This window comes from Hylobates moloch, unplaced genomic scaffold, assembly GCF_009828535.3.
Source record: "Hylobates moloch isolate HMO894 unplaced genomic scaffold, HMol_V3 SCAFFOLD_6, whole genome shotgun sequence".
In the NCBI taxonomy this organism is placed as follows: domain Eukaryota; kingdom Metazoa; phylum Chordata; class Mammalia; order Primates; family Hylobatidae; genus Hylobates; species Hylobates moloch.
In genome coordinates, this window is record NW_026652281.1 from 124,568,754 (window position 1) to 124,595,584 (window position 26,831).

Here is a 26,831-nt window from a genome sequence, read left to right on the forward strand (position 1 = left end):
ATAGATAATAATGCTTACCTCACAGGGCTACTGTGAGAGTTAAAGACATGATGCAGGGTTGGGTACTCACAAAAGACTCCTGGCCGGGCGCAGTGGCTCACGCCTGTAATCCCAGCACTCTGGGTGGCCAAGGCAGGTGGATCACAAGGTCAGGAGATCGAGACCATCCTGGCCAACATGGTGAAACCCCGTCTCTACTAAAAATACAAAAATTAACTGGGCGTGGTGGCGTCCCTGTAATCCCAGCTGCTCAGGAGGCTGAGGCAGGAGAATTGCTTGAACCAGGGAGTCAGAGGTTGCAGTAAGCCGAGATTGCACCACTGCACTCCAGCCTGGTGACAGAGCAAAACTCCATCTCAAAAAAAAAAAGACTCCTGAGTGGTAGGTATTACACATATTACTACTGCTCCTACTACCATGCTACAACTTCTATTTTACTGCTGTTGTAATATCAATGTACTGTTAAAATCAAATCCAAATTACAGTACAAATACAAGGCAGCTATTACCATTTTATATAAGCTGCTTGAGAAATCTGTTGCTCAGGACCAGAGTATAAAGTCCAGTACGGATTAAAGCCAAGTCAGTGCTTTAGAGAGCTAATTCATGCCCCTCTTTGGTCTGGATTTACATGATAGTTTTGTGTTTTATTACTTGTTTGTTTTGCTTTGCATTGTTCCTTTTTAGGCCTCAAATACATGTGCCATGGGTGGAAGCTCTCTTACATATGCAGACTAGAGAAGTGACATCCAGCTTCAATCAAACAGGATCTCTTGTCCCTTGAGCCCCTGGGCCTGTGCAAAAGCCAAATGCCTATTCCATCAGGAAGAAGTGCCTAAAATTCAACCTAAGTCTTTATTCTAAGGGTAAACGAGTTTAATAATTCATTCCTGAAACATATGCTTGTGTAACTACTAGCCATGAAGTTGAATACAGAAGGTGAATAGAGAAGTAAAGATAAAACAGTAAGAAAAGTAAGCCAGGATCACAAATAGTAATGTGACCTAAAAAGACGAAGGGTAAAACTATAGAAAGACAGTAAAATGATCAGTGGTTGCCAGTTGGGGTGGGGGGTAGGGGAACAGGGAGGGGATGAACCGGTGAGTAAGTGGAGCACTGAAGTGGCTCAGGGCAGTGAAACTGTCCTAGATGATACTGTAATGATGGACCCATGACATTTTGCATTTGTTAAGACCGGTAGAACTACTCAACAATGAGTGAGTTCTAATGTAAACTGGACTTACTTCAATGTATCAATATTGGTTCATCTATTGTAGCAAGCATACCATACCAATGTAAGGTGTTAATAAGAGAGGAAACTTGGGGGTGAGGAGGGAGTGAGAAAGAGTCTATGGGAGCTCTCTGTACTTTGTGCACAATTTTTCTGTAAGCCTAAAACTTCTCTAAAAAACAAAGTCTATTAATTAAGAAAGGTCGGGGGAAGAGAGAGAGAGGAGAGAGGCGGCAGAAAAATCTTTTGTCTGGCAGAGATTAAAGGATCCACAGAGGCCTTGCCTGAGTGAATCTAAATAGCTGATTTGTACACGTGGGTATGGCCAATGACAATTATGCTCACAGCGTGTTACAATAATTCATAATTACCATTTACTGAAAACTTCTTATTTGCTGAAAACAGGTAGAAGCTTTAAGTACATCTTGTTCAATCAATCTTCAAGTGCTATGAATTATATGCTGCTCTCATCCCCATTGCACTGATGAAGACATGGAAGCTTAGGGAGGTTAGCTCATGGTCTAACATCACACAACCAATCATTGGGAGAACCAATGGTACTGATGCAAGAAATGCATTTCCATAAGAAATTATGGAGTTAGGCACCCTCTTTCCTCCAAAGCTTAAGATACTGGAATAAGGGATGCAAACGGCTGCCAACTAGGAAGTTTGACCTTTACTATGTAGTAGCCCTAGAAGGATCTTCAAAAAATAAGTAAAATAGTCAATCATAGGGTCAAAAAATCAAGCTGACAGAGGCCCATGTTGGAGATAAAGGAAGGAAAAACAGAAACAGCAAGTGGCAGGGGGAAAAAAACAAAACAAAATAAGAAAAGACCTTTAGCATGCAGGGTGCCAGCAGGAAACAGATAAAATTATTAAGAAGTTATTAAGGAGAATTTAACAAAGAAATTACTTAACAAAGTGTGGGCAGTGCTTAGGGCAAATAAATGGATATGCAGCATCCAGGGCCTACCAGCAGCAAGGAGCCATTGCCAAGGCCAGAAAAGGGAAAGGGGAGGGAGTGGTTATTGGAAGTGGAGACTAGCTGTATGGAGAGGGCTGCCTGGCAGGAGCCGTAACCTTCAGCAGAGACATGCAGCTGCCCCACAATGACCTAGTGACAGGAAGGAATCAGGGGAAAATACCCTGACTTCATTGTTCACTCTCCCTCTAATCTCCTATTGGTGCCCTAAGAGCTAAATGCAACCAGAAGCCCAAGGGCAAAGAAACCAACTAATGCACACCATACACGGAGTATGGAGCAGGGTAGACAAAGGTGGGGAGGATATCTGGGGATGCAAGCAGGAAATACCCAGCCCAGGCCCTGAATAGCCAACAATGGGATGTGATTTAATAAACTACGATATCACCACAAATATGGATTACGATTATTATGGCCACCTTTAAATCTATATCATGAACTGAAGAAATATCTAAAATAAGTAAGTTGTGTAGCAATATGCAAAATATGATCTAGCTCTTGTCAAAGCAAACAAAAAATGCTGTTAAGTAAATATGTTTATTATATTTTTGTGTGAGCTGATCTGGAAGAAAGTTCTGGAAGGATGCATATCATATTATTAACATTGCATGCTGTAGAAGGAAAGGATGCAGAGAGAGGTTGTAGGGTTCCTTTTAAACTTTTTCTTCTCTCTCCTCTATTTATTCACATTATTTCTCTAGTTGCATATGTGTAATGTACTTTATAACTTTTAAAAGGAACTTAATAAAGAAAATTATAAAAAGGTAAAAGAATGTGGTAATTGCTGTGGTCCAGTGTGACAGGAAGAATATGTATTAGAAAATGCAATGGCATACTGCAGAAGAAAGTGTCAATCAACTAAGTAACTGAAGAGGATGGGAAAGCGACGCAGACGCAGACGTGCCAAACCAGACTGAGTTTTAAAGCAGCATGTCTAGGGAGGACCCACTAATAGACAAAGGAAACAGAAAAAGCACTAACAAAATTGAAGTGTAAGACTAAGAATAATTTTGAGGTACTGGTCAACCGTACAGCCAGCAGGTCACTGAAATGGTGGCCTGGGATTTAAGAGAATGGTCAGGTGTTAGTGGACGGGCTTGAGTTAATGCCATGCTGAAAATGGCTGTGCCAACTGAAAGGCAGAAAAGAAGGGTGGAAAGATTCCCAGAATGGGAGTCGGGAGCCACGGATTCCAGTCAAAGATCTGTGATCCCCTTCACCTTTCCAAGTGGCTGTGCCGTTAATGGCACCCAGCTCCCTCTTAAGAAGCAGCTCTCTCCTTTCATCTTTTCTGACTGACAGCTGGCTTTGGCAGGGCCTTTACAATGACAGAGACGTCGAATGAATTCCCACCCTATTGCTTCTCAGAAACAAGAAACCTTTTCACTAAATCTGAAAGCCTGCCAAAATGCAACTCCCAGAGGAGGAATGCGGGCTCAGGCCTTGGAATGTGTGAGAAGCACCTTCAAATGACAGGCAATAGCTCCCCATCTATTTGTGGAGGCCACAGGGATTCTTCTTCAAGTCTGACATTGTACTTTTAAAGCTGGTGGGAGCTTCTTGGGGATTGTGGTCATAAGCACACAACCACTGGCTTATGCAACTTCCTAAAACTGTCTGTGGTGGGCAAGTCTAACAGAACACTTAGCTGCGGTGCTCTAGTCACACCAGGCGGCCATGAAAAGGGCCCCATGGAGAGTGTGGAAGGAAGGAATTGTCTCAAAGACCACAGATGTCTTCCAGTTTGCTCTGCCTTATAATCTAGACGTCAAAGATTAGGTCTATCATACAGGAGTGCAAAGAGGGTCCTCATCGTTAAAGCAGTCCAAGAACTCAAGTGATGAATCAGTGCCAGTTAGCCTGATGGAATGGTGGGAAAGGGAAGGGCTTTGGAGTCCTGACTGTAAAGCGAGGAAAATAATGTATTTTTCAAAGGAATGCTGTGAGGATGAAGCCCAGATTCTCAATAAATGTGAGTTCCTTTAGAAGCTGGAATCTCCCTAAATCTTCTCAGGTCAAAGTCTTCCACCTGGTGCCTACCTTCCCTCTCCCTTATCCCTGAAGAGTAACTTGACTTTTCATTTCTTTTTAGGTTGGTTTGATTCACACCACGTATCTTAACTACCTTTCTACAACAACCCAAACACACCTCCTATAAAAGAATATGGGTAAGGAAAGAAAGGGAAGAGTTCGCTTTTTTTTTCTGGTTCCTTCTTGACAAAGCAGACAATGGTGATGACTGATTTTCTTGGTTAAAGGCTTCCATCTGTCTGTCTAAAAACCTATACACCCGCAACTCTGCTTTCATTAGATAGACAGGTGGTTATTAAAGCAGAGGCTATTTTTGATTCTTTGGCCCTGAACTTCTTCAAGTTGTTTTGATAGATAAAACTGCAGATGCTCTGAGAACAAGGACTTCAAGAGGTCAGGCAGACCTTGAGTGAAACAAACACCTGAACTAAATACAAACGAGACACCACTTAAAAATTATCAGAACTCCAAAATCAGAGACAAGTGGGTAGTTAATCCTAGAACAAAAGGTTTCTTCGCCTTCAATGAAGATCTAAGGCTTTACTCATACTAGGCACCTCCTGGAATGTATTCAAGACTGCTTACTATTGGCAAAGACCATGTTAACATTATGGGAATACATTCTCTGTGCTTAAAACCTCCAAGACTTCATCCCTTACCTGCAAAGCCATAAAGCTGCCTACTTCTCTTCCCAATGATCACTATTTAACATTCTATGAGTCTAACAACAGCTGAATAACCTTCTTTTGGAATAGTCTACTCTTTTGTGATGTGTCTCTGCTCAGAAATGTTTCAGACTGAAGTTTACAGTAACATGTTTTATGTCTATCAAAGCAAGATGTATGTTGTAACATGTATTAAATTTTGCCCAAAAAATAGCAAACAAGTTATCATCTTTGTCAGTCATCTCAGACACAGCCAGTTTTCACCTAGGTGTTATCACTCTTCCCCTGTTGCCCCAAGTCTTCATCTTTCATTTATCATTCCATTCATTCAGGGGTAGACTGAGCTAGGTTTTGGTGATACAGTGGGGTATGACACAGAGTCCCTAGGATCATGGAGCAGATAGACTAACAGCCTTTTGATAACCCTGTTTCCTTGACACCTGTTCTCTCCAAACCACTTAACCCAGGGAAAGAAACATTAGTCTAAATTAATTCATTCATTCCTTCATCTAATATTTGTAAATGCCTCCTGTTCACAGTACTATTGATACAATAGTGAACAAAATAAAATAAGGCACTGCAGTGGCTGAAAGTGCAAAGAATAAGTAAGTTACTAAATAAGTAGCATAATTTCAACAGTGATAAGTGAAATTTAGAAAAAGGATAAGGGGACGGTGGAGGCTGGGAAGAGTCTGGGACATTTGGTTACATTTTCAAAGAAGGCATGTCTAAGGAGCTGTCTCCTGAACAGACGTGAATGATCTGAGTCCTAGGGAGAAAAAAAAAACAAGTACAGAAGCTTTGAGCTGGACATGAAAGTGTCATAATGGGAGGATGGCTGATGCTGAGTCACTGACAGTCAGTGGCAGGACTGGAGACCAGAGAAGTAGGCAGGGCCACCCCACATGGGACCTCAAGAGCCATGGTCTGGGTTTTAGTTGAAGTGTAATAGGAGATATTTGAGCAGGGGAGTGACTTGGTTTGATTTACATTTTTAAAGGACTACCTGGTTATCATGAATAGAGAACAAATTTAGGGGCAGGCAAAGTGGAACCATAGAGAAAAGTTAGAAGAGTTCTTGGAGTAAGATGACAGAGAATTGAGTGAGAGTGATGACAGTGATGAAAAATGGTGAGAAGTGGTTGGCTTAATATTCTACTCTAAAGGTAGAACCAACAAATATGCACAGCTAATATACAGTTAGCTGGGACTTGATCCCAGTATCTGTTGAAAACGATGCCTGTCCACCTCTTACCTTGACTGTGTCATTACTAAATATACAAGTAAATTTAACCTATATATTTCAAGATTGATAGACTTCACAACTTTAAAACAGTGAGGAGGCAGCTTCAACAGAGCCATCTGCATTCAATATTTAAAGTGCTTCATAGTTCCCATATTATAACATCTGGGTTGGCCAGGCACAGTGGCTCACGCCTGTAATCCCAGCACTTTGGGAGGCCGAGGCACGCAGATCACGAGGTCAGGAGATCGAGACCATCCTGGCTAACACTGTGAAACCCCCTCTCTACTAAAAATACAAAAAAATTAGCCAGGCATGGTGGCGGGCGCCTGTAGTCCCAGGCTACAGGAGGCTGAGGCTGGAGAATGGCATGAACCTGGGAGGTGGAGCTTGCAGTGAGCCTAGATCACGCCACTACACTCTAGCCTGGGCGACAGAGTGAGACTCCATCTCAAAAATAAAAACAAAAAACATAACATCTGGGTTTACCAGCAGCTCAGGTTATTTTGATTATTCTTTTGGACTGATTGCATATTTAATCTAATCTAATTATCTAATCATGGAAAATATGTCTTTGTAAAACTCTGACATAGACAGCTTCCAAGTCTCCTCATGTTATAGATTTATGGATCTGGTTTCCTGCTTTAGCAAATGCAACCTAGTGACAGTTGTCGATTCTCTCTGATGGATCAGATTTCTTCACGGCCCACGGCACATCACTATGAACATTAATTCTTCATTATGTGTAGCTGTTCATTTAGACGTGAAAGTGTAAGCCACAGGGAAGACTGTATTGAGATCTAATTGCACTATCTTTTTAAATTTCCCCAATCTCTGTTTTTATCCTAAAATCAGGGGCCAAATATTTACTATCTAATCAATTAAGTGGATTCCGGGTCACTGAGACTTTGAAGTACATTTTTTTATTTCCCCTAACATTAAATAACTTGATAAGTAATGTTTCCTAAACAGCTTACATTAACCTTCTTAAAAGGAGATAGAACAGTACAGTAAGTGAAGGTTTTCAAGGCTGACAAGAGGTGAATTTGGACTTAGTTCTGCCAGTTAGTTAATAATGATGTAACCTGAGATAAATTAACTTTCTGAGCTTCAATTTCCTCATTTGTAAAGTGGGTTAACAATAACTATGATCTTAGCATGGTAATAGAATTGAATGAAATGCCACATACACAATTATGATTGAAAATCAGTTAGCATGGGCTCTGACCTGCCATAATTTCTTATAAATTTTATTTGAGGCTCCCTTTTCTGCTCTCTGAGAACTTCTCAAGTTTTAAGTTTTTAATTTTTTCATTCTTTGTTCTTCACTTTCTCCCTTTATGACTCTGCTAGGGCTGCCATAACAAAGTACCACAGGCTGATGGTTTTAACAACAGAAACTTATTTTCCCAAAGCTATGAATGCTAGAAGTCTGAGATCAAGGTGTCAGCAGGCTTGGTTTCTTCTGAATCCTCTCTCCTTGGTATGTAGATCAAACTCCCCTAATCCTTGTGTCCTCACATGGTCTTCCCTCTGTGCGTGTCTGTGTCCTAATCTGTTCTTCTTATAAAACTCCCCAGTCAGAGTGGATTAGAGCCCATCCTAATGACCTCATTTAACTTAATTACCTCTCTGAAGACCCTGCCTCCAATACAGTCACGTTGTAAGGTACTGAGGGTTAAGACTTCAATTACTGGGTAGGGGACATAATTCACTCTCCCCCTCACTCTCTGCCTTCTTCAACAAAATTATGAGAAAAGCACTATAACTTCTCATAACAAAAGTTATGAGAAGAGCAAGGAAAAATGCGTCCTATGCCTCATACTTTTTTAAACCTATTTTACTGTGTGACCTTGGCAAATTATTTTCCCTTTTTGATCCACATTTTCTCAATCATTCAAATGAAGGGGTTGGAATAACAGGTCCCCTTTCTCTTCCTGCCCCTAGCCAAGGAAGGCTAAGTTTTTTCCCAAGATTTCTCATAGCAAAAAGGGTTCTGAGATAGAGCATGCAATGAAGTAAGTGAAATGAAAAGGAAACAAACAAAACATACCTTCTCTGTGGAATAAACCCAGGAAGAAGTCCCTAGAAGTAGAAGATTATATTCAATTGCCTTAAAACCTTCTAAGTTGTCTAAGGCCCTTTCTCTCTATAAGGCCATAATTTAAACCAATTTAAATGGATAAACCAAAAACCCCACTATGAATTTACCAATATCCCCAAACAAAGTAATCTCATCAAGATTTGAGGCACAGATTCGCTTTGCGGGAAAAAGTGCATGATTTCAAATAAAGGTCTCCTTGAAAGAATTAAGTGGAAAAAAAGTTTTAAAAACAAACACACATACACACAGAAAATGTAAAATTAAAACCAGCTTCCAAGCTTATAGGTTGAGCCAGTAAGGAGTGGGGAAGAACTGGCCATGTTTCCTCTCCAGCTGCGTAGCTTCAGGTCCCAAGACACAGTGTACCTCTACAAATGTCAACAGCCTCTGCAAGACAGGGAGGAAGGCAAAGGTGACGGTGAGAAAATAAATGTGCTCATTGAAGAGTGGGAGGAAATGAGAGAAAGCAGAGTTTTCCATGTAAAACGGCACAACTAATGAAGGAATGAGTGGTGACAAGAATATAGGGCTAAGAATAAAGACACTGGGATTTCAATCTGTAGTCTGATACTCGCGAGCTGAGTGACTTCGGGCAGGTTACTCAACCTCTCATCCTGAGGCAGTTTTTAGTTTGGCTTCAACTAAAAAACAACCGACAATAAATCTGTCATTTCATTTTTGTTGTTAATGCAAAGATCTCGGAAAAAATCAGAACAATGCAAACAAAATGAGATTCATTTAACTAGATTTTCCAAGGAATGTAATAATATATAGCTATTAAAAATTAAGTTATGGAAGGATATTTAAAACATGGAAAGATGTCGTAATATATTGTGCAATGAAAAGTAAGGCATAAAACAGCATAAACAATATGTGGAATCATTTTAATAAATGGCACATATAGTCAAAAGAAAAAATCTAGATAGGTGTACTGAAAGTTTACAGTGGTTCTTGCTGAGTAATTTCATTATAGCTATTTTTATTGTCCTTATTGTTTGTGCTTTTGGTAAATTATCCTACAACAAGCATACTTATTTTGTAATGGAAAAAAAGCCTTAGTTAATTTTAAAATCCTTGTGTCCCACAGTAAAACAGATAGTAGCAAAAACACTAATTAGGTGGGTACCACTTGGGTCTTAGTTTTATTATTCATAAGATGGGGCATTAGACTTAAAAAAAAATCTTGACCCAGCAATCCCATTACTGGGTATATAGCCAAAGAAATATAAATCATCCTACTGTAAAGACACATGCACACGTATGTTTATTGCAGCCCTATTTACAATAGCAAAGACATAGAACCAATCCAAATAATAGACTGGATAAAGAAAATGTGGTACATATACACCATGCAGCCATAAAAAGGAATGAGATAAAGAAAATGTGGTACCATACTACGCAGCCATAAAAAGGAATGAGATCATGTCCTTTGCAGGGACATGGATGAAGATAGAAGCCATCATTCTCAGCAAGCTAACACAGGAGCAGAAAACCAAACACCGCATGTTCTCACTTATAAGTGAGAGTTGAACAGTGAGAACACATGGACACAGAGAGGGGAACAACACACACCAGGGCTTGTTGGGGGTTGGGGGGGTGATGGGAGGGAACTTAGAGGATGGGTCAATAGGTGCAGCCAACCACCACGGCACATGTATACCTATGTAACAAACCTGCACGTTCTGCTCATGCATCCCTTTTTTTTTTTTAAGGAGAGATAAAGAAAAAAGTTATCTCCATGGAGACTCTGAAAGTATGAATTTTACAGAGCCATAGTAAGTCAAACCTCAAAAGAATCTTACTTAAGATTTATTTAAGAGAATGAGGCATGCAGTGTGGAGTATGAAATGAGAAGGTGGCATTTAAATTCACGTTAGGAAGAATCCCTAATTGATATTTTTGCTAATTCAATGCAAAGATGCTGAGAGTGGTGGGAATCTCCCTGGCAAGTTGTTTGTGTAAGTACAACAGTGTGGAGCAGCTTTGGACATGCCAGAAACAAAGCCGCTCTTAACAGGAGGGCTAGAGGGCTTCCTGATGCCAAGCAGTGCTAAGGAGTCCATCCCCCTTGCAGAAGAGGGGCACCAACTGTTTTCCATGTCCGCCATAACCTACACCACTCATACCTTATAGGCAACAGGTGCAGAGAAGGACTTACCCCTGGACTTGAAGTAAGTGAACTCCAATTGGAACCAAAGTCTTGTGACTCCAGAGGTGGGAGACGGATAAATTATTATCCCTCCAGAGGGATAATTTAAGGTAGCAACATACTGTGGGGTTAAGAATGGGGGCTCTAAGTCACATAAACTTAAGTTTGAATTTTGGTTCCATCATTTAAGCCTTGTGTGATATTAGGCAAATTACTTAATCTCTCTAAATTTCCTCATCAATAAAATGGAAAGAAAGACCTGGTTAAAAATCTATCTACCTAATTAAGTTGTTTTGAGAATTAAGTGAGATAATGAATGAAAAGCACTTTACACAGGGTACAATAAATGTGAATTATTCTTATTATTAAACTAACTTTTCCCAGAGCTTATGCTCAATAAATATCTTCTATGCAATAAAAAATAGCAAAATGCTTTTATCATACCTGATTATATTATATATGACACTCTTATAACACATATAGTTCTTCAAACACTTTCTAATCAAAGGTTTTTGGTTCCATGAATATACTTTGATTCTCCCATTTTGTCCTCCCTTTAAAAGGCTCTAGTAATTACCATTACACATAAACTTATTGAAACCATAAACTCTCTGGTTTGTACCCAGAGATAAGCTTGGTAAATTCTGTGTTAACTAGCCCCACCCCTCAAACCAAAGAATTACATTTAGAATAAAAACTAGTAATAAGAATAGCTCCAAATGTAGCTCAGAGAAAGCTGACAGGTGCAGTGGGGTAAGAGACTAAAAATCTTTTGAAAGAACACACAGAAATAAAACCATTCCATGTAAATGTCCAGCTCTAATAGGGAAACAAAAAGAACTATGAGCTGCTTCTTAACCAATACTTCCAAAATACCAAGTTTGCTTTACAAATGCAGATTGGTCTATCTAGTTGCTGCTAATAACTCTAATGACTTTGTAGTTTATGTGCAAAGGCAGAAAGAGACCTCAATTAAGATCTATGTTGTATTCTGGTTCAAAGAGTCATGGTGACAGTTTCCTCTATATGAAAGAGGACATAAAGGTCTGTATTAATTCTTTTAAATTATTTGCAGTAAGAGAAATGATGTCTTTGTTGCAGGCAAGAAGTATCCAGGTAGGCCCCTGAAACAAGCTCAGAATGAGCCCAGATGCAGAATCTGGAAGAAAGAGAGGACTGGAGGCCAGACAAGAAAGAAGCCCAAGTGATGGATGGACTTTCTGGCACATGTGCCCAGGTCAGGCCCTGGATTACAATGACTTGCTTGTTCTGCTAAGAGCTGTCATGTTTCTCTTGGCCCAGTGATCCTATGCCTTAGAGTCTGGCCTTATTTAGAAGTTAATATTCTAGAAAGTTGTCAAAGGGAAGATTATGTACAAGAACAAACTGGTACACTTTCAGGTGACCTCTCTTGAAATCATTCCTGCAGGTAAGTGTTAAATATATCCACTCATTCAGCAAATACAGAGGACCTAATATGTGACAACCAAAGATTAAGTGCTGGAGATTCAGTAGTAACAAAACAAAAACCATCCCTATCCTCATGGCATGTACATGGCATGGTTGGGCCTTTGGGGGTAGATTATTTCCATTGGATGGCAGCCATCACATTTAAAATATTAGCAAGAGCAGCTGAAAAAAGAGCTTGGTGAGAAGATACAGACTCCGAGTTGTTTTTGGTTTGTTTTCTTGTTTGTTTGGCCAGTCTAGATTTTGGGCAATTATCGCCTTCATGCCCTTATCAATAGTAGCCTTATCCTAAAGAAAGACTGTATGTGACAGCAAATGAATCATGATATCACTTTAATAATGCTCATCTGAATTAATACTAATGCTCTGCTAGGCAGAGGATCTCAGTCATCATTATTCCATTTCTCCTCTGCACAAAATCTATTAATTAAGTCTACTCCCTGAATGAGAAAAAGACTGGGATTTTAAGTGTAAAAAGCAACCAAAGCCCCTTATATCCAACACAGATGTTGGCTGGTCCCTCTGAGTTTCAGCCAACAATGGTCGCTCACATTCACTTTCTCCCTACTCTCTTTTCCCTCACAGGAAGGCCTTAGAACTCCTCTCTGTGAATTTGGAACAAAGTGAGGAGGGGTTGGCTCACAGGGTCATTTGCACTGGCAGGGACCTCAAGGATCATCTGGTTCAATGCCCTCATTTTACTGATGCAAAATCTGAGAGGGATAATAATGGTTTGCCCAAAGTGACAAGTAAATTAGAGGCAACGGCAGACCTGAACCACAGTGTGCTGATACTCCCTCCAGGGTTCGCTTCCTTATTCCGCATCCAAGAACAAGATGGCTCTTTCGCTCTTCTAGTCCAAGGAACTCTTCTCTTAAAAAATAAAATCTCATTTTACCCTTAAAATCTCATTGTCCAGCACTTCCAGAGAAAAGAAATAGTAATTAGGCCATGAGAAATGTTGTCCTTGAATTCCAGATGTTCCAAATAGGTTCCTGGACCATTCTACAGTGGAGCTTCCCCATCTAGCTTAAAGTGCTGGGTGTGTCCTGTAAATGTTTCTCCGCGTGACTGAAGGGAAACAGACAGCCTGGCTATGTCTGGGAAGAAGACAGGGATAGAGAGTGAGAAAGGGCCTTAGACCCAGATCTGCTCTGAAGCAAGGCAGAAAAATAGCATCTGCTTTTCCACCCTGTACTCATACATACTCCTGGGCAAAAGCCAGAAGCTAACTCAGACAGCTGGCAGAAGCAATGCATGAACCACTGTCAAGCGGACACACAACTCACTTGTTGTTCCAATAGTAATGTGATAGGGTTGGCCAGACCATCCCCAATCCTTCCACCCTGTGAACACTGACCCACATTTAGGAGCTAACAGGTGTGGACAGCTGGAGAGAATGGCTAATGGCGGGAGGAGGTGGTCACCTGTGCCTATGGAACTATTGCTTTCTTCCCTATGAAAGTAATTCACCTTTGCAGGGATCGATCCCAGGATCTTGCTTTTTCAGCTGTGTGACTTTAGCCAAATTACTTAGTTTCTCTGAGCCTCCCTCCAGAATGCAAAATGATGGTTAGCAACTGTAGCTATAAGAGTTGCGGTGAGTTAAATGAGATAATCCATGTAGCTTTTACTAAGACAGTTAATAATAGCTCCACCATGCTTAGTCCCATATTTCTTACCACTGAGTTCCCTACAATCTAATTAACAGAAGAAAGTTCCTCAAGAAAAGTAGTTTTTATACTGGGCTTCATGGTAGGGACTAGAACCAAAAGAAGAGGCCAAATTGAGAGGCTCAGTCTATTCCACCAAACTAGCTTTGGCTTTTTTTGAGGGGTGGGAGGATACCTGTGTTTCATATATTGAAACAGGCATATGTTGATGAAAGAGGGACTTCACAGCAAAAGGAGTCTGAAAATACAGGAGTCTATTTCTCTGGGTTTTCCAAGGTCTTTCTTATTTGTTTCTCATTTGCCTAGAGAAAGTGAGAGAAAAGGCAAAGTTGAGCATTGATTTGAGGAGGGAGTAACCAGGGAGCAGTTCACCTCTCCTATTAACATCCATCACAGACCGGGCATGGTGGCTTACACCTGTAATCCCAGCACTTTGGGAGGCTGAGGCGGGTGGATCATCTGAGGTCAAGACCAGCCTGACCAACATGGAGAAACCCCGTCTCTACCAAGAATACAAAATTAGCTGGGCATGGTGGCACATGTCTATAATCCCAGCTACTCAGGAGGCGGAGGTTGCCCTGAGCTGCACTCTGCACCACTGCACTCCAGCCTGGGCAACAAGAGCGAACCTCCGTCTCAAAAAACAAAAAACAAACAAACAAAAAAATCCATCACAAGAGGTAATGACATATTCAAATTTCCTGTCTCCTTCTGATTAGATGCACTGATTTCATCAAAGGATGAGAACATTTACACCCTAGAGACCCATTCCTACTAGTGTAAACATTTTGCCGTTTTTCAAATGTAATAAGCAAACACAAATGGCCCTATAAAATATGTCAATAGGTAAAGAACAGAGGGCCCATTAGGACAGAAGTTGTTTTTTTCTTTTGGTTGTTGTTCTTTTCAAATTTAATTTTTTTCCAGCTGAAGAAAAAAGAGCAGACAAGCCACTAAAAAACAAGTTATGAAGAAACAGCTGAAAGGATCTTCATAACCTGTGTCACTCTAGCCTAGAAGCTGATCAGGACTAAAAAATGATACAGAGTTCAACTAATTTAGGAAAATGCCCTCTATTCAGGTTAAGGGAGAGTCTCTGTATCAAAAGTTCAAAGGCGGTCTAATGGCATGTATCGGACTGTCAGAGATGACAAGCATAAAATTTTTAGGAACACTGTAACATAACTAAACAACAACAAAAATGTTTTTATATAACACTGTTTATTTTTGTTTTGGAAAACTCTTATTTTTACAAAATCATTTCCTAAGTAGTCTCTTTCTAAACCAGACCATTGTCAAGTCTTCTTTTATTAATTTCCACATTCCAAAGTAGTTGAGATTTTATAAATATAAATCAGCATCTGCTCTCTTGAACACATCCAGAGTTCACAGACCACTTTCATGGCCACTGTTTGAGCCTCTTAGTAGCTCAGTGCAATAAGCAGGAAGGCTTTTTATTTACAAACTGAGGGTCTTGACACATAGACTTGAATTCTCTCAGGAAATCTATTTCTTCAGAATTCCTCCCAATGCCCAGCTGGCTTGGTCACAGCTACTAATGTTCAGGGCTCTTTGTATACCTGAGGCCTTCTCCTAGTATTTGAGGAAAATGAATAACCTGGCTAAGAATCAGCACATACCTGCTCAAAATTTAAAGCAACAAATGAACACTTTAGGCAGGGCCTGGGCTGAGACTTCCATGATCAGACATCTAAGATGCTTTCCATTCCTAAGTGTTTGCTATTTTTCTTCTGTCTTTGACTCTGGAATTTCCCTTTCAAGATGCCTTGTACAGAGAGAGCTGGTTTTCTGTGACTCCTCTTCTTTTGGTTTCCTCAACTCTAGTTTTCCATCTCCTAATACTTTCCTCTCATTCTTAAATGACACCCATTGAAGCAAGAGGAATGCGCAGATCCAAAGGTGGGATTGCATTTTTCCCTTCCTCTAGTTCTAGTCTAGTTCTAGGACCCCAGCAGTTAACCCCAGTTAACTGCTGCAGAGATCTGGGTGTTACTCCAGTTCATAAGGTCCCTTCACTTCTCCAAAAAAGAAAGTAAATTCCAGTGGCACCTACTACACTCACAATAACACCCTTTCAAGGGAGATCACAGAGCTCTGACTATACAACCTAGACTGAACTTTGCAAGTTGTATTCCTAACTGGGGATATGTCTTCTAGCAATTCCCAAACATCACACACACAACCAAACTTTCAATGCAAAAGAAATGCATTATCTGCAAGACAATGTTTACAGAAATCCAATTAGTAGTTGCAAAAGACCAGTTCTCTGTCATTTGTCTCCTAGAGGGAATTCTGGAGCTGTTTCCACAATCAACATCTCAGCTGCACGTGCCTCCAAGAGGCAGCTGCTGCACCATGGCAGCCTCAGCTTTGAAGCCGGACAAAGTCTAGGTTTGATTGCTAGCTTTGCCTCAATATTCTCAACTCTAAATAACTGACTTCACCTAACCATATTTCAATGTCCTTCCTTAACTGGGAAATGATTATCTGTGGAGGTTCTAATACAAAAATACATATAAAACACTGGAACCTAAGTGCCTAAGTATTAGGGCCCAGCCCAGTCCTGTGGTCAGCTTCAAGTTGTAACGTGTGTCAGAGGAAAACAATAACTGTAACTTATCAAAAGTTTCTACCTGTAGAATTGATGGTGACTACTATTTCAAAAATGTGTTCTTATATGTACTTAATATAAAAGGTAAGAAAGACCATGTTGTGGGATTTGTGACAGTAACAAGAAAAATATGCCTCCCAGCAGTGGAGATGGTCTGGAAAGCATTTGTCCTACCAATGCCAAGTAACAGTGACGGTAGAGGCAGAGGCAGAGACACCAAAAAGAGTGTGATGGTGAGGGACATGCATTTTAATTTCAGTCGGGTATGTAGGTTTAAGTCCGGCCTCTAACACTTACTAAATCTCTGACCCTGAGCAAATTATTTTTTATTTTCTAAGATTTTTTTTAACTTGTAAAATAGGGGTAACTATAGTCCCTCTCAGACGGTATTGATTGCGTCAAGGATTCAACGAAACAAGGCATGTAAGGCATAAAAAAACTTAATACCTGACAAAATAAACACTCAACAGATATGGGCTATTATTATTAGGAACAATTTTTAATCAATTCATCCATTTAAGTGATAATCACTATGTATCTGTATACTAGGTCCATCGCAAGACAGTGAGGATACAAGGTCCCTTGCTGTGATCTGTCAAATCCCCAAAACTGCCAGTCTCTGATAATTAGAAGCAAGGCTTGTGTTGAGGCAGAACAGATAATCCATATAGCTGACCTAAGAAGGGACAATGAAGATCTGAAGTCTCGGGAGCTACTCGGGAGAAAGGTAGCTACTCCGAGCCAACTCCAACAGGGACACAGAAATCTCCACCTCATTTCCAGCCCTCCCACAGGAAACCAATAAAACAAGGATAGTAAGAATGCCTTAATCTCAGGAAGGCAATAAAGATAGGTGGAAGGAGGAAAAAACAAAACAAAACAAAAACAACCAATCCTATTCTGGACCCAAAACAGTGGTAGAAAGTAATTCCTAGGAAGGCAAAGGGTACCAGGCCAAGAAAGACTGCCCCCACCAGTCCTCAGATTGTAGTGACACCTCAGCTACTGGGTGGGGCTGCCTTCACAGAAAGGAATAGAGAGGGCATAGAAAATTCAATTCAAATTCCATATTACCATTTTTAAAATGTACTAGAATTGATGGTAGGGGGTATATGTTATACTTAGATCTTTAATCATATTTTCTGCACATGAATATCTATGTCTACATTGTTATATTTATAACCATATTTAGAAAAGGTACCTCAACCTTCACAGTATATAGACAACTATAATCTTCTATAGACATGCAAACATACATAAATATTTTATTCTAAAATAGATTCCTTGTTCATGGAAATGCAAACACGAAGCATGAGAAAATTTACAAATGGATTCCTTATCCCCAAAGACCAACATCCACCTCCTGCCATGCCCTTCCTTTTCATCCCCTTGGTTTTAACAATGAATTCCAGGCAGCCTGGTTTGAAGAAATTCACAACCACTCTCTACTCCCGTTACAGCTGCTGGAGATACAGCCCCAGCTTCAAGGCAGAGGCTGCTATGCAGCACCACGCCCCACACACACAGAGAAAGGATGGAAGCCGCACTGAAAATGAAGGATGTACCCCAGGGAAGATCATTCAACCAGAAACAAAAGGGAATCCACTGCAAATCTGGCCCTGGGATTAGGGCACAACCACATTTACTGGAGCTCCTAAGGCAAGTTATCAATGCTGAATGTCCTTATCTTTCCTTAAAGGTGGCTTAAATGATACCTAGAAGAATGGGTGTGGCTCTCAATGTCATGTCACAGGCTGAGTCCAGAAGAAGAACCACTGCAGTATAGGAGGAAAAAAAATATATCGATTCTCTGCCTATCCCAAAGAGGAAAACTAGCAAATATATACTGGATGTTAAAGCAAGTGGCTGATACATATGGCATACCTCCAGCATAGAATAGCATGAGAGCTGTGGTTCAATCTCCTGAGTTGGGGAAATAAGTAAAAATTGAGCTTTTGTCTCAATCAGCTTTTTCTCTTTCTTTTTTTCTTTTTTCTTTCTTTCTTTTTTTGGATGATAACTTCCACAGCTCTTTGGAAAGACAAGACAGTTGGCACTAGACAATACTGTGCATTGTAAAAGACCCACGATGTTTCTTCAATAATGGAAAGTGAATGCCATCAAGTAGTGGTAAAGGAGGATCGGTTAAAACCCAAAGCCTCTACCAGGCAAAAGGATCCCTGCTGGCCTCAACTCTTCTCCCTGGGGAGTGTTTCTTCCCCAGCACCAGCTGGGAAGCTGGTAGGGGTGGAGTGCATTTGTGTGAAGTGAAGCTCAGTTGCATGAAAAAGGTATGGTGCGGCAAAAGAAATAAACCATTTGACAATAAAACGTTTGTACTAGGGGCAAGGGAGGCTTCTTCCTGCCTGCAGAGGGGAAGGTTCTGCATCTCAATCGCAAACGCACAGGATGTTCCAAGCCTAAGGGAACAAGTGCAAACAGACTCATGCCCACAACAAAACCTGGCGGACCCTGCAAATCAACTACTGTGGCAGGTAAAGCTCTGCCCTAGGGCGGCTGCAGAGCCTCCCAGGGGCCAGCTGATCACTTCCTTTGTTCAGCTTGCAAAGATGGAGTAGTCACCCATTCCCCCACTACACACACACACACACCATCCAATTCACTATAGACAAAGCACAACCGCACTGCTTCGTGCTAAACTAAAAAACGTTAGTTTTTATTTATTCTATTTTTGTAAATGCCCATCCCAGCCTGCCATATGTGCCTATTATTTGGGGGCATCGTTGCAGCGCATCACCACGGAATCCTTGCTGGGCGCCGGTGAAGACGCGGCTTCTGTACCTGATAATGGCACGTCCCCTCTCCACCCCGCCCTAGGCACACCCTAGCGCATCTGACACCCGCCGGTCGCGGCGTCTCGGTCCTGCACACAATGGGTTGAACACTGACTGCATGCACACAGCGTGCGCCCGCGACAGCAAACTAAAATCTGCTCTAAAAACTCGGCCTTTTCTTTGACGTGAAGGAGAAAAGAAATGAAAAATGTAAAGTGCATCGAAGCCACACACACCCACATAAAGTTGATCATTCCCACAGCAGCCACGTTAGCTGTCCAGTCCCATAAACGATACATTGAAACATGAGTCGGACTGAACGCAGGCAAGAAGGGGACACGGCGAGGACAGGTGGTCCAGACACTCTGCCACCCTCGCGGCGCAGGGGTCAGAGCCGTGGGGCTGGAGCCGGGAGAGGGGCGCGGTCGGGCTGCCAAGTACCCCTGGGGAAAGGTGTCATCTCTCCAAACCCAGCCTGGCCAAAAGGATCCTTAGACAAAAAGCACGCCTCAACCTGGGGCGGCACAAACCGACACCCCAGGCGGAGCAGGGGTCCTGGGAGAGCCGCGAGCCCCGCGCTCCTGGGGAACTACCGGCGGTGGGAAGGGAGGATAAATAATCCAAAGTTCTCCGCGCCACTGTTTGGGTTTCCTCTTTGTTTTGTTTTCCCCAAACCCCAGGGTCGCTCAGTCTGTGTGGCGCCGGCTGGACTGACCGCCGCGCTCCGCCACCCGGACCCCGGGTCTCTGTTCCTCCCCGGGGACCGGGCCAGGGAAGCCGGCGGGATCCAAGCCGACCCCGCCCGCAGCGCAACGGACAGGGAGCGAGCGAGGAGGGAGGGAGCGGCGGCGCCCGGACTCACCGTGATCCGCGGGATGTTCTTCTTGCCTTGGTAGGACATGGTGGCGGCGGTGGCTGCAGCGGCTGGCTCCCTCCCTCCTTCTTCTGCTCCGGCTCGCCAGCGCCTTCCTTAGCGCACAGCGCCCCGAGATCAGGTGGAGTGAATGGTGCGCTGGCCGCGCCGCCGCCGCCGCCGCCTCCGCCCGCCTCCGCCCCCCTCCCGGGCTCCGGCGGCGGCTGCCAGAGACAATAGTAAATCTCCCCGGTCCCCCTTTCACCCCCGCCCCCCCACGCACACCCTCCTCCACCCGCGTTCACGCCCGGGTTTTGTTTTTTTTTTCTTTTGCTGTGCCAGCTGGGACCCCATAAGACAAGAATGGCTGATCTGCGACTCCTCCCTCTTCTCTCTTATCCCTATTGATTTTCCTCTTTGCATCTGCCTCACCCACTTTTTCTTTTTCTTCTTTTTTTTTTTTCCTGATTCGCGAGTGCTGCGGAGCCAGGCTGCTCCACAGCCACCAGGGGGCGCGAGGGGCATTTCGGGAGCGGAGGCTGAGGCCCTGGGGTGGGAGCATCAGCTAGGCCCTCCGGCCGCCGGGCCGAGTCGCGGGCGCCGCTGCCCCCAGCCAGCCCCTCGTCGGATGTCCTACCTTCCCTGCCCTGGTTTCAGAATGGAGACGGTTGCCGGCTTCCCTCCCGGCACCCGCTCTCCTCCGCCATGGCGCGGGTCGAATGCGGCGGCCGCGCCTTTGTTCGAGAGGAGGGCTGGGCGCCGCCTCTGCTGCTCGCAGGGTGGTAAACAGCTGCGCAGCCCCTTCAAATGCCGGGGACTGGTCCCACTCTGCAACCTGGCGGGCCTGCTGAGGTCCCCAGACCCGGAACATACACATTAGAAAATGGAAAGCCGTGACTCGCTCTCAGAGGCTGCAAGGGGCACGGTAGCAGTGGACTCAACCATTCCCTGTATTTAAAAAATATCCAAGTAGTATCTTCTTAAAGAAACTCCACTGCCTGACTGAGTCTCAGAGTCAAAGAAAGAACGTGAATGCTGCTCTGTGAGTAAAAAGTAGAAAACACCTGTGGAGTAGGAAGGCAGAAGCCCAGACACGTTCCTGGTGTGCAGCCATGGATTTGGAGTAGAACTGCTATTGCTCCCCGTCAGTAATGAACCACGTGCACTGCTCACAATCCCGAGTTTACTTTAGGCAGGGCGGATAGACGAAGGTTTATATGTTATTACAAGCAAAACCATGGCCCTTCGGCGATAGAATACATTGTCCTTTAGCTACCTGCTAAAATCAAACGGCCAAAGGGAGACATATTTGGAAAGGCCACTGTAGGTGGGGTCTGAGTGGTGGCTGGGGGTGAGGGAGCTCCTCAACTCTCACGAAAAATAATTCCAAACATAAAATTTAAGGAACCAAAAAAGAATTTCTATGCAAAAAAAATTATAAAACCCTTTTAAGACAATTTTCCCACCGCTCCCCAATTGTCAGTCTTAATGTCCTATTAAATAGAAATCCTGTATGTCACTAAGCATGACTAAAGCTGTGTGGAGGATCTTGAATTCACGTTTCCATAAGGCAGCCCACTGATGGCAATTCTAGACATCTTGTAATTAAAGTGAAGGCGTGCTTGCGATAAAGAAACTATATAAGGCATCCACAGAAAGAGGATACAGAATACTCCGGCTTGGGCTTCCCATAAACCCGAAACGAACCAGACTGGTCACATAATCCAAGGACACACAAAACCCCCTTAAACACTCCCTCTCAAGTGAGTTAATCCAAGCTTCTGGTTATTTATGGTTAATTGGACTGAATGCAGTCTTCACTAGAAAAGTCCACAGCAGTCTCCACTTTATTTCTGTGATACTCTGGAAAGGAGGATGAATGCCAAGCAAAGATCACCTCCCTACACTCTTGCAAAACACAAGGGGGAATAAAAAGACTGGGCCAAAGGCACGCCCTAAACATTTTGCTTTGTTCTTAAAGCATAAGTGCTGAGACCACTAGCCAAGAGTTGTGAAATTACAAAGCATTCTGGGGATTGGCATGCAAATGAGCAGGATTATATTTAGAACAGAGTAAAAGGAGAATTAACTACATACTATGGAAACCAGCAGAGCCCTCTCTCTCTGCATCTTTCCTGTAGATTTTACTGCCCCAAACTTGCTGGAAAGGATCTTGCACATTTTTCTTAAGAAAAGCAAAAATATGTAGGGGACATTTACAATCCTAAAAAAAAAAAATACCACTGCTGCTTCTTTTTTTTTTTTAATTTTACAAGTTTCTTTGCCTTTCTTACATCTGAGTTATCTCCTCTGTTACCGTCATTATAATCCAGAACACTCTTTACTAAATAGCTTTATACCATATTTTTGATCACTTGATTGTGTGTGTGTGTGTGTGTGTGTGTGTGTGTGTTGTTTCAAATAACCAGACTTGGTTAAGCTTTTCTGAGGTCAGATTTGCATGCAAGAGGCCATGCTGAATGGCAATTGCAATGTGTACTTCTGGATCCGACTGCCGTGACCAGCCAGACACAGAAACACGGCAAATTGATTCAAGCTGTTGCCATCATCAGAAATCTACAACAAACACTATTTTCCTTGTTTCATCCCCTTCAATTATCTTTCACTTTCTTGAACCAAAATAAAGCCTCTAAGACGAATTTGAAGGAAAAAGTCTTCCTTGGCTATAAGAAAGGCAGCCATCAACACAGGATGCCTCTGTGTCTGGCCAAGAGAGAGAAGAATGGAACCAGTATGGATGTTTTCCACAGTAGAATGACTCTGAATGGTTTTCCTTGGATACACAGCAGTGCTTGGCTTTAGGTATCTCAGGAAACTGTGATAGAGGGAGAGGAAGACACAGAAATAGAGACTTGATTTACAGTCCCAAAGAAACTTAATTTTGGCTTCCACACTTGCCACACCCCAGATTTCCACACTTAAATCGATGGGTACTCCATTCCAGTTGCTCAGGCCAAAGGTTTGGCACCATGCTTGATTTCTCTCCTTCAATCATGCCCCTACTCTCCATAGACAATCTTTCAGCACATGCTACTGATTCTATTTTTTCTTTTTTTTTTTTTTGAGACAGAGTCTCGCTCTTGTCGCCCAGGCTGGAGTGCAGTGGGGTGATCTCAGCTCACAGCAACCTCTGCCTCCCAGGTTCAAGCAATTCTTCTGTCTCAGCCTCCTGAGTAGCTGGGATTACAGGTGCCCGCCACCATGCCTGGCTAATTTTTATACTTTTAGTAGAGACGGGGTTTCACCATGTTGGCCATGCTGGTCTCGAACTCCTGACCTCGTGTGATCTGCTCGCCTCAGCCTCCCAAAGTGCTGGGATTACAGGCATGAACCACCGCACCCAGCCAGTTCTATCTTTTAAATGTATCCGGACTATGGTCTCCTCTCATGATTTGCAAATTTCTTCCTGTGTTTAGCCATCATTTAGCTATCACCTGAATTATTGTAACCTCCGAACTGGGTTCTCTTCCTCACCATCACCCATTCATTCATTCATTCATTCATTCTCAAAATAGTCACACAGTATTTACCTTGTGCTTACTATGTGCCATTATTTTTATCGGTGTTAGTGCAATGGAGGTGAATAATAAGTCCCAAATATCATGGAGTTTACTCAGTATTCTTCTTCTTATATAATAATAACGCATATCCTTATTACACCACCTGTCACTTGCTAGCCCCCTTTCCTGCTTTATCTTCATAATACTTTTTACCACATGACATATTAATTTATTATTGAGTATTCTCCCCATCACCAGAATATAAGCTATTTGAGGGTATGTGATGTGTCTGTTTATTTACTGAGTGCCTGAAATAGAGCCTTGTCCATAGGAATTGCTCAATAATTATTAGGGGAGTGAATGTAAGAATTTTTAAAAACTGCATCTGGAGAAAGATTAAATAGGTGAAGAAGAACTTTTCTGGAACTAAAGGGCATGTAGTTAGAATGTAGATTTTACAGTATCTATTTTTGCTTCTCTTTGTATTTTTAGAGTTTCCTGATTCTAGATTTCAGAGCAGATGAATTAAGATGGCGAAGAATCACTTTGCTAATATGATACAGTCCAAAAATTTCAGCGCAACATATGGGCCAAAGAAAGGCTCAGTAGAGTAGAATTGGTACCTGGGCACTGATTAGTTTTATGCCAATGAGGCTGATTCAGTCAGGAGAGGAAACTTTATGAGGCAGGAGAGAAGTAAGTCAATGGCTCTACGAAAGTTCTGGAATAGGCAACTCAGGTGACATTTATTGTTTGAGTGGAAGGCTTGCCCCTAGCTAGAAACAAGACCGATTCTTCCACAGTCACTGAAGAGGAGAACATCTTCACACAGAGTCCAGTAGCTGGGTATATTTCTGGGAAGGACTTCATGGAATTTGTCTTCTGACTCCATCTATTTTTTCTGCCATCAGCTAAGACCGTCTAGGGAAGAAGGTATTGGGAGAGGGAGGAGGAGTTCATATGAAAATCATTTTCCAGTACAGTAAAGGAACTAGGAAAATATGGCATGATTATCCGGCAGTGTCAGAGGCGTGTTAACCAGAGCAACTCCATCTTGAATAGGAGCTATGTAAAATGAAGCCAAGACCTGAGACCCACTGGGCTGCATTCCCAGATGGTTAAGGCATTCTAAGTCACAGGATGAGACAGGAGGTCGGCACAAGATACAGGGCATAAAGACCTTCCTGATAAAACAGGTTGCGGTGAAGAAGCTGGCTAAATCCCACCAAAACCAAGATGGCAACGAGAGTAACCTCTGGTCGTCCTCACTGCTACACTCCCACCAGCGCCATGACAGTTTACAAATGCCATGGCAACGTCGGAAGTTACCCTATATGGTCTAAAAAGGGGAGGCATGAATAATCCACCCCTTGTTTAGCATATCATCAAGAAAGAATCATAAAAACAGGCAACCAGCAGCCCTCAGGGCTGCTCTGTCTATGAAGCAGCCATTCTTTTGTTCCTTTACTTTCTTAATACGCTTGCTTTCATTACTCTATGGACTCACCCTGAATTCTTTCTTGCACAAGATCCAAGAACCCTCTCTTAGGGTCTGGATCGAGACCCCTTTCCTGTAATAGCAGCAGTAAGGATTCCCTTCAAACGGTGGCCATAAATTTAAAGAGACCAGTAAGCCTGGTTGTGGATGTTCCTCCAGCCATTTACAGTAGCATATGTGCAGGCAAGGAGCAGGTAGGGTGTGGAATTGAATGTGGGCTCTTTTAGATGAGTGCTGAGAAGTGAGAGAAAAACTCAAGGGAATTGAGGATGAAGCAAGGGATCTAAGCTGCTTAAGAGAGCAGGGAGAACACAGTGTACAGGGAAATAAAGGACAGTGAACACTGAAGATTAAGTAAGATTATTCTCATAAAGCTCTTAGCCCAAAGTAAGTCAAGTTAATTAAATGGTAGCTACTCCTAACACTATTTTTAATATTTTGATTTTTTTTTTTTTGCTAAACTTATTTATGCCAGGAACTATGTCTTATTTATCTTTGTAGCCCCCAGCTCTTTTACAGTGCTTGGAGTAGAGTAGAATCAATGGGAAAAGGGGGAGATTGACTGAACAGGCAGGGGAGAAAGTCCAGAATATTCTCTGTCCTTTAATCTCCAAAACATTTAAAATAAGGACCTAGCCATTTACCTAGTTTTGACCATTAAAAATATTTTTTACTTTCTAAAAATACATTTATATGTTGCTATCTTAATATGAGAAAACATTTCCCCCTTGGTCCTGATTTGAAAAATTCAGAAAAAAAAAAGTTCTAAAATAAATATAGAAGAGTTTTGAAGGGGAAAATGTATATACTAGGCCTATGTGAAATATATAGGCTATTCCTATATTACGTAAATAAACATTTAATCTTAGAGCTGCCGGTTAAGCATTTGGGTCCATTAATTTTACCTACAATCCAAACAAAGGAAATCTCAGTCATGTAATTCCAGTGTTACAGAATGAAAACCAAAGAGGTGATTCACCTGCTATTATTAGATGTCTACATATTGAATACAGAAATAAACTGGTAAACAAACTAACCTTGGATACACATAAACCAAAAAAAAAAAAATTACAGTCACAGAAAAGTATTCCCACTGGCTGATTCCAAAATCAAGCTTACACTAGCTTAAGCAAAGGTATGCAATCCTACGTCTCCCTAGATAGAGTTTCTCATTCTTTTCTTCAGTAATCATTGAGTTTGAAGGATTCTGACCTGCTCCATCAGCTCTGATGGCAACTCATATCAAAGCCAAAGGCTAGAGTTAGAAGATGAGGTTGCGAGAGGCTGGGCGGTTTGGGAGGCCGAGGTGGGCGGATCACGAGGTCAGGAGATCAAGACCATCCTGGCTAACATGGTGAAACCCCGTCTCTACTCAAAATACAAAAAATTCGCCAGGCGAGGTTGCGGTCGCCTGTAGTCCCAGCTATGTTGGGAGGCTGAGGCAGGAGAATGGTGTGAACCTGGGAGGCGGAGCTTACAGTGAGCCGAGATCGAGCTACTGCACTCCAGGCTGGGCAACAGAACGAGACTCTGTCTCAGAAAAAAAAAAAAAAGATGAGGTTGTGAGATAAGGATAAATTATTGTATGCTGATCTTCATCTCTGGCCCAGCATGTTAGACACAAAAGTGAAGTTACATTCATACAGAGGGGAAAAACTCTTGACAGCTCTGCCTTAGGCATCATGGGGAGAGACATTATAGTCTGATGAACTTATCTGAACTTCAGAAATTTTAGAAAATACTTTATTTCCCCAAAGTTGCTGATGTGAATTATCTTTCAGCAAGGAATCCCAGGTTTTTCGGCTATATATGTGCATGGGTTTGGGAAAGAAGGCAGTCTAATGTGTACCATTCCCCCAAAAGGTTCATGTCCTAATCCCAGACCTATGAAGATGTCACCTTACATGACAAAGGGATTTTGTGATTAAGTTAAGGATCTTGACAAGGGGAGATTATCCTAGATTATTCAGGCAGTCCCAGTG

The 26,831-nt window shown here is 42.3% G+C and overlaps 1 protein-coding gene across 7 annotated transcripts in view; it reads right to left on the reverse strand.

The window, feature by feature from the left end:
- Positions 1 to 26,831, reverse strand: part of DPYSL3 (dihydropyrimidinase like 3) — a 165,898-nt gene that overhangs the window by 43,438 nt on the left and 95,629 nt on the right. Inside the window, exons 1-2 of one of the 7 annotated variants that reach the window (XM_058439997.1) lie at positions 20,468 to 20,538; positions 19,840 to 19,946 (exon numbers count right to left, since the gene is read on the reverse strand). The exons of 3 other annotated variants lie outside the window; for them this stretch is intronic. In XM_058439997.1, coding sequence (XP_058295980.1) covers positions 19,840 to 19,878 — 39 coding nt within the window. In that variant the 5' untranslated portion in view covers positions 19,879 to 19,946; positions 20,468 to 20,538. Of the gene's footprint in view, positions 1 to 13,725; positions 13,754 to 19,839; positions 20,094 to 20,467; positions 20,618 to 26,831 lie in introns of those variants that run through there. 3 more of the 7 variants (XM_032158272.2, XM_032158271.2, XM_058439998.1) reach the window with 3 other exon arrangements.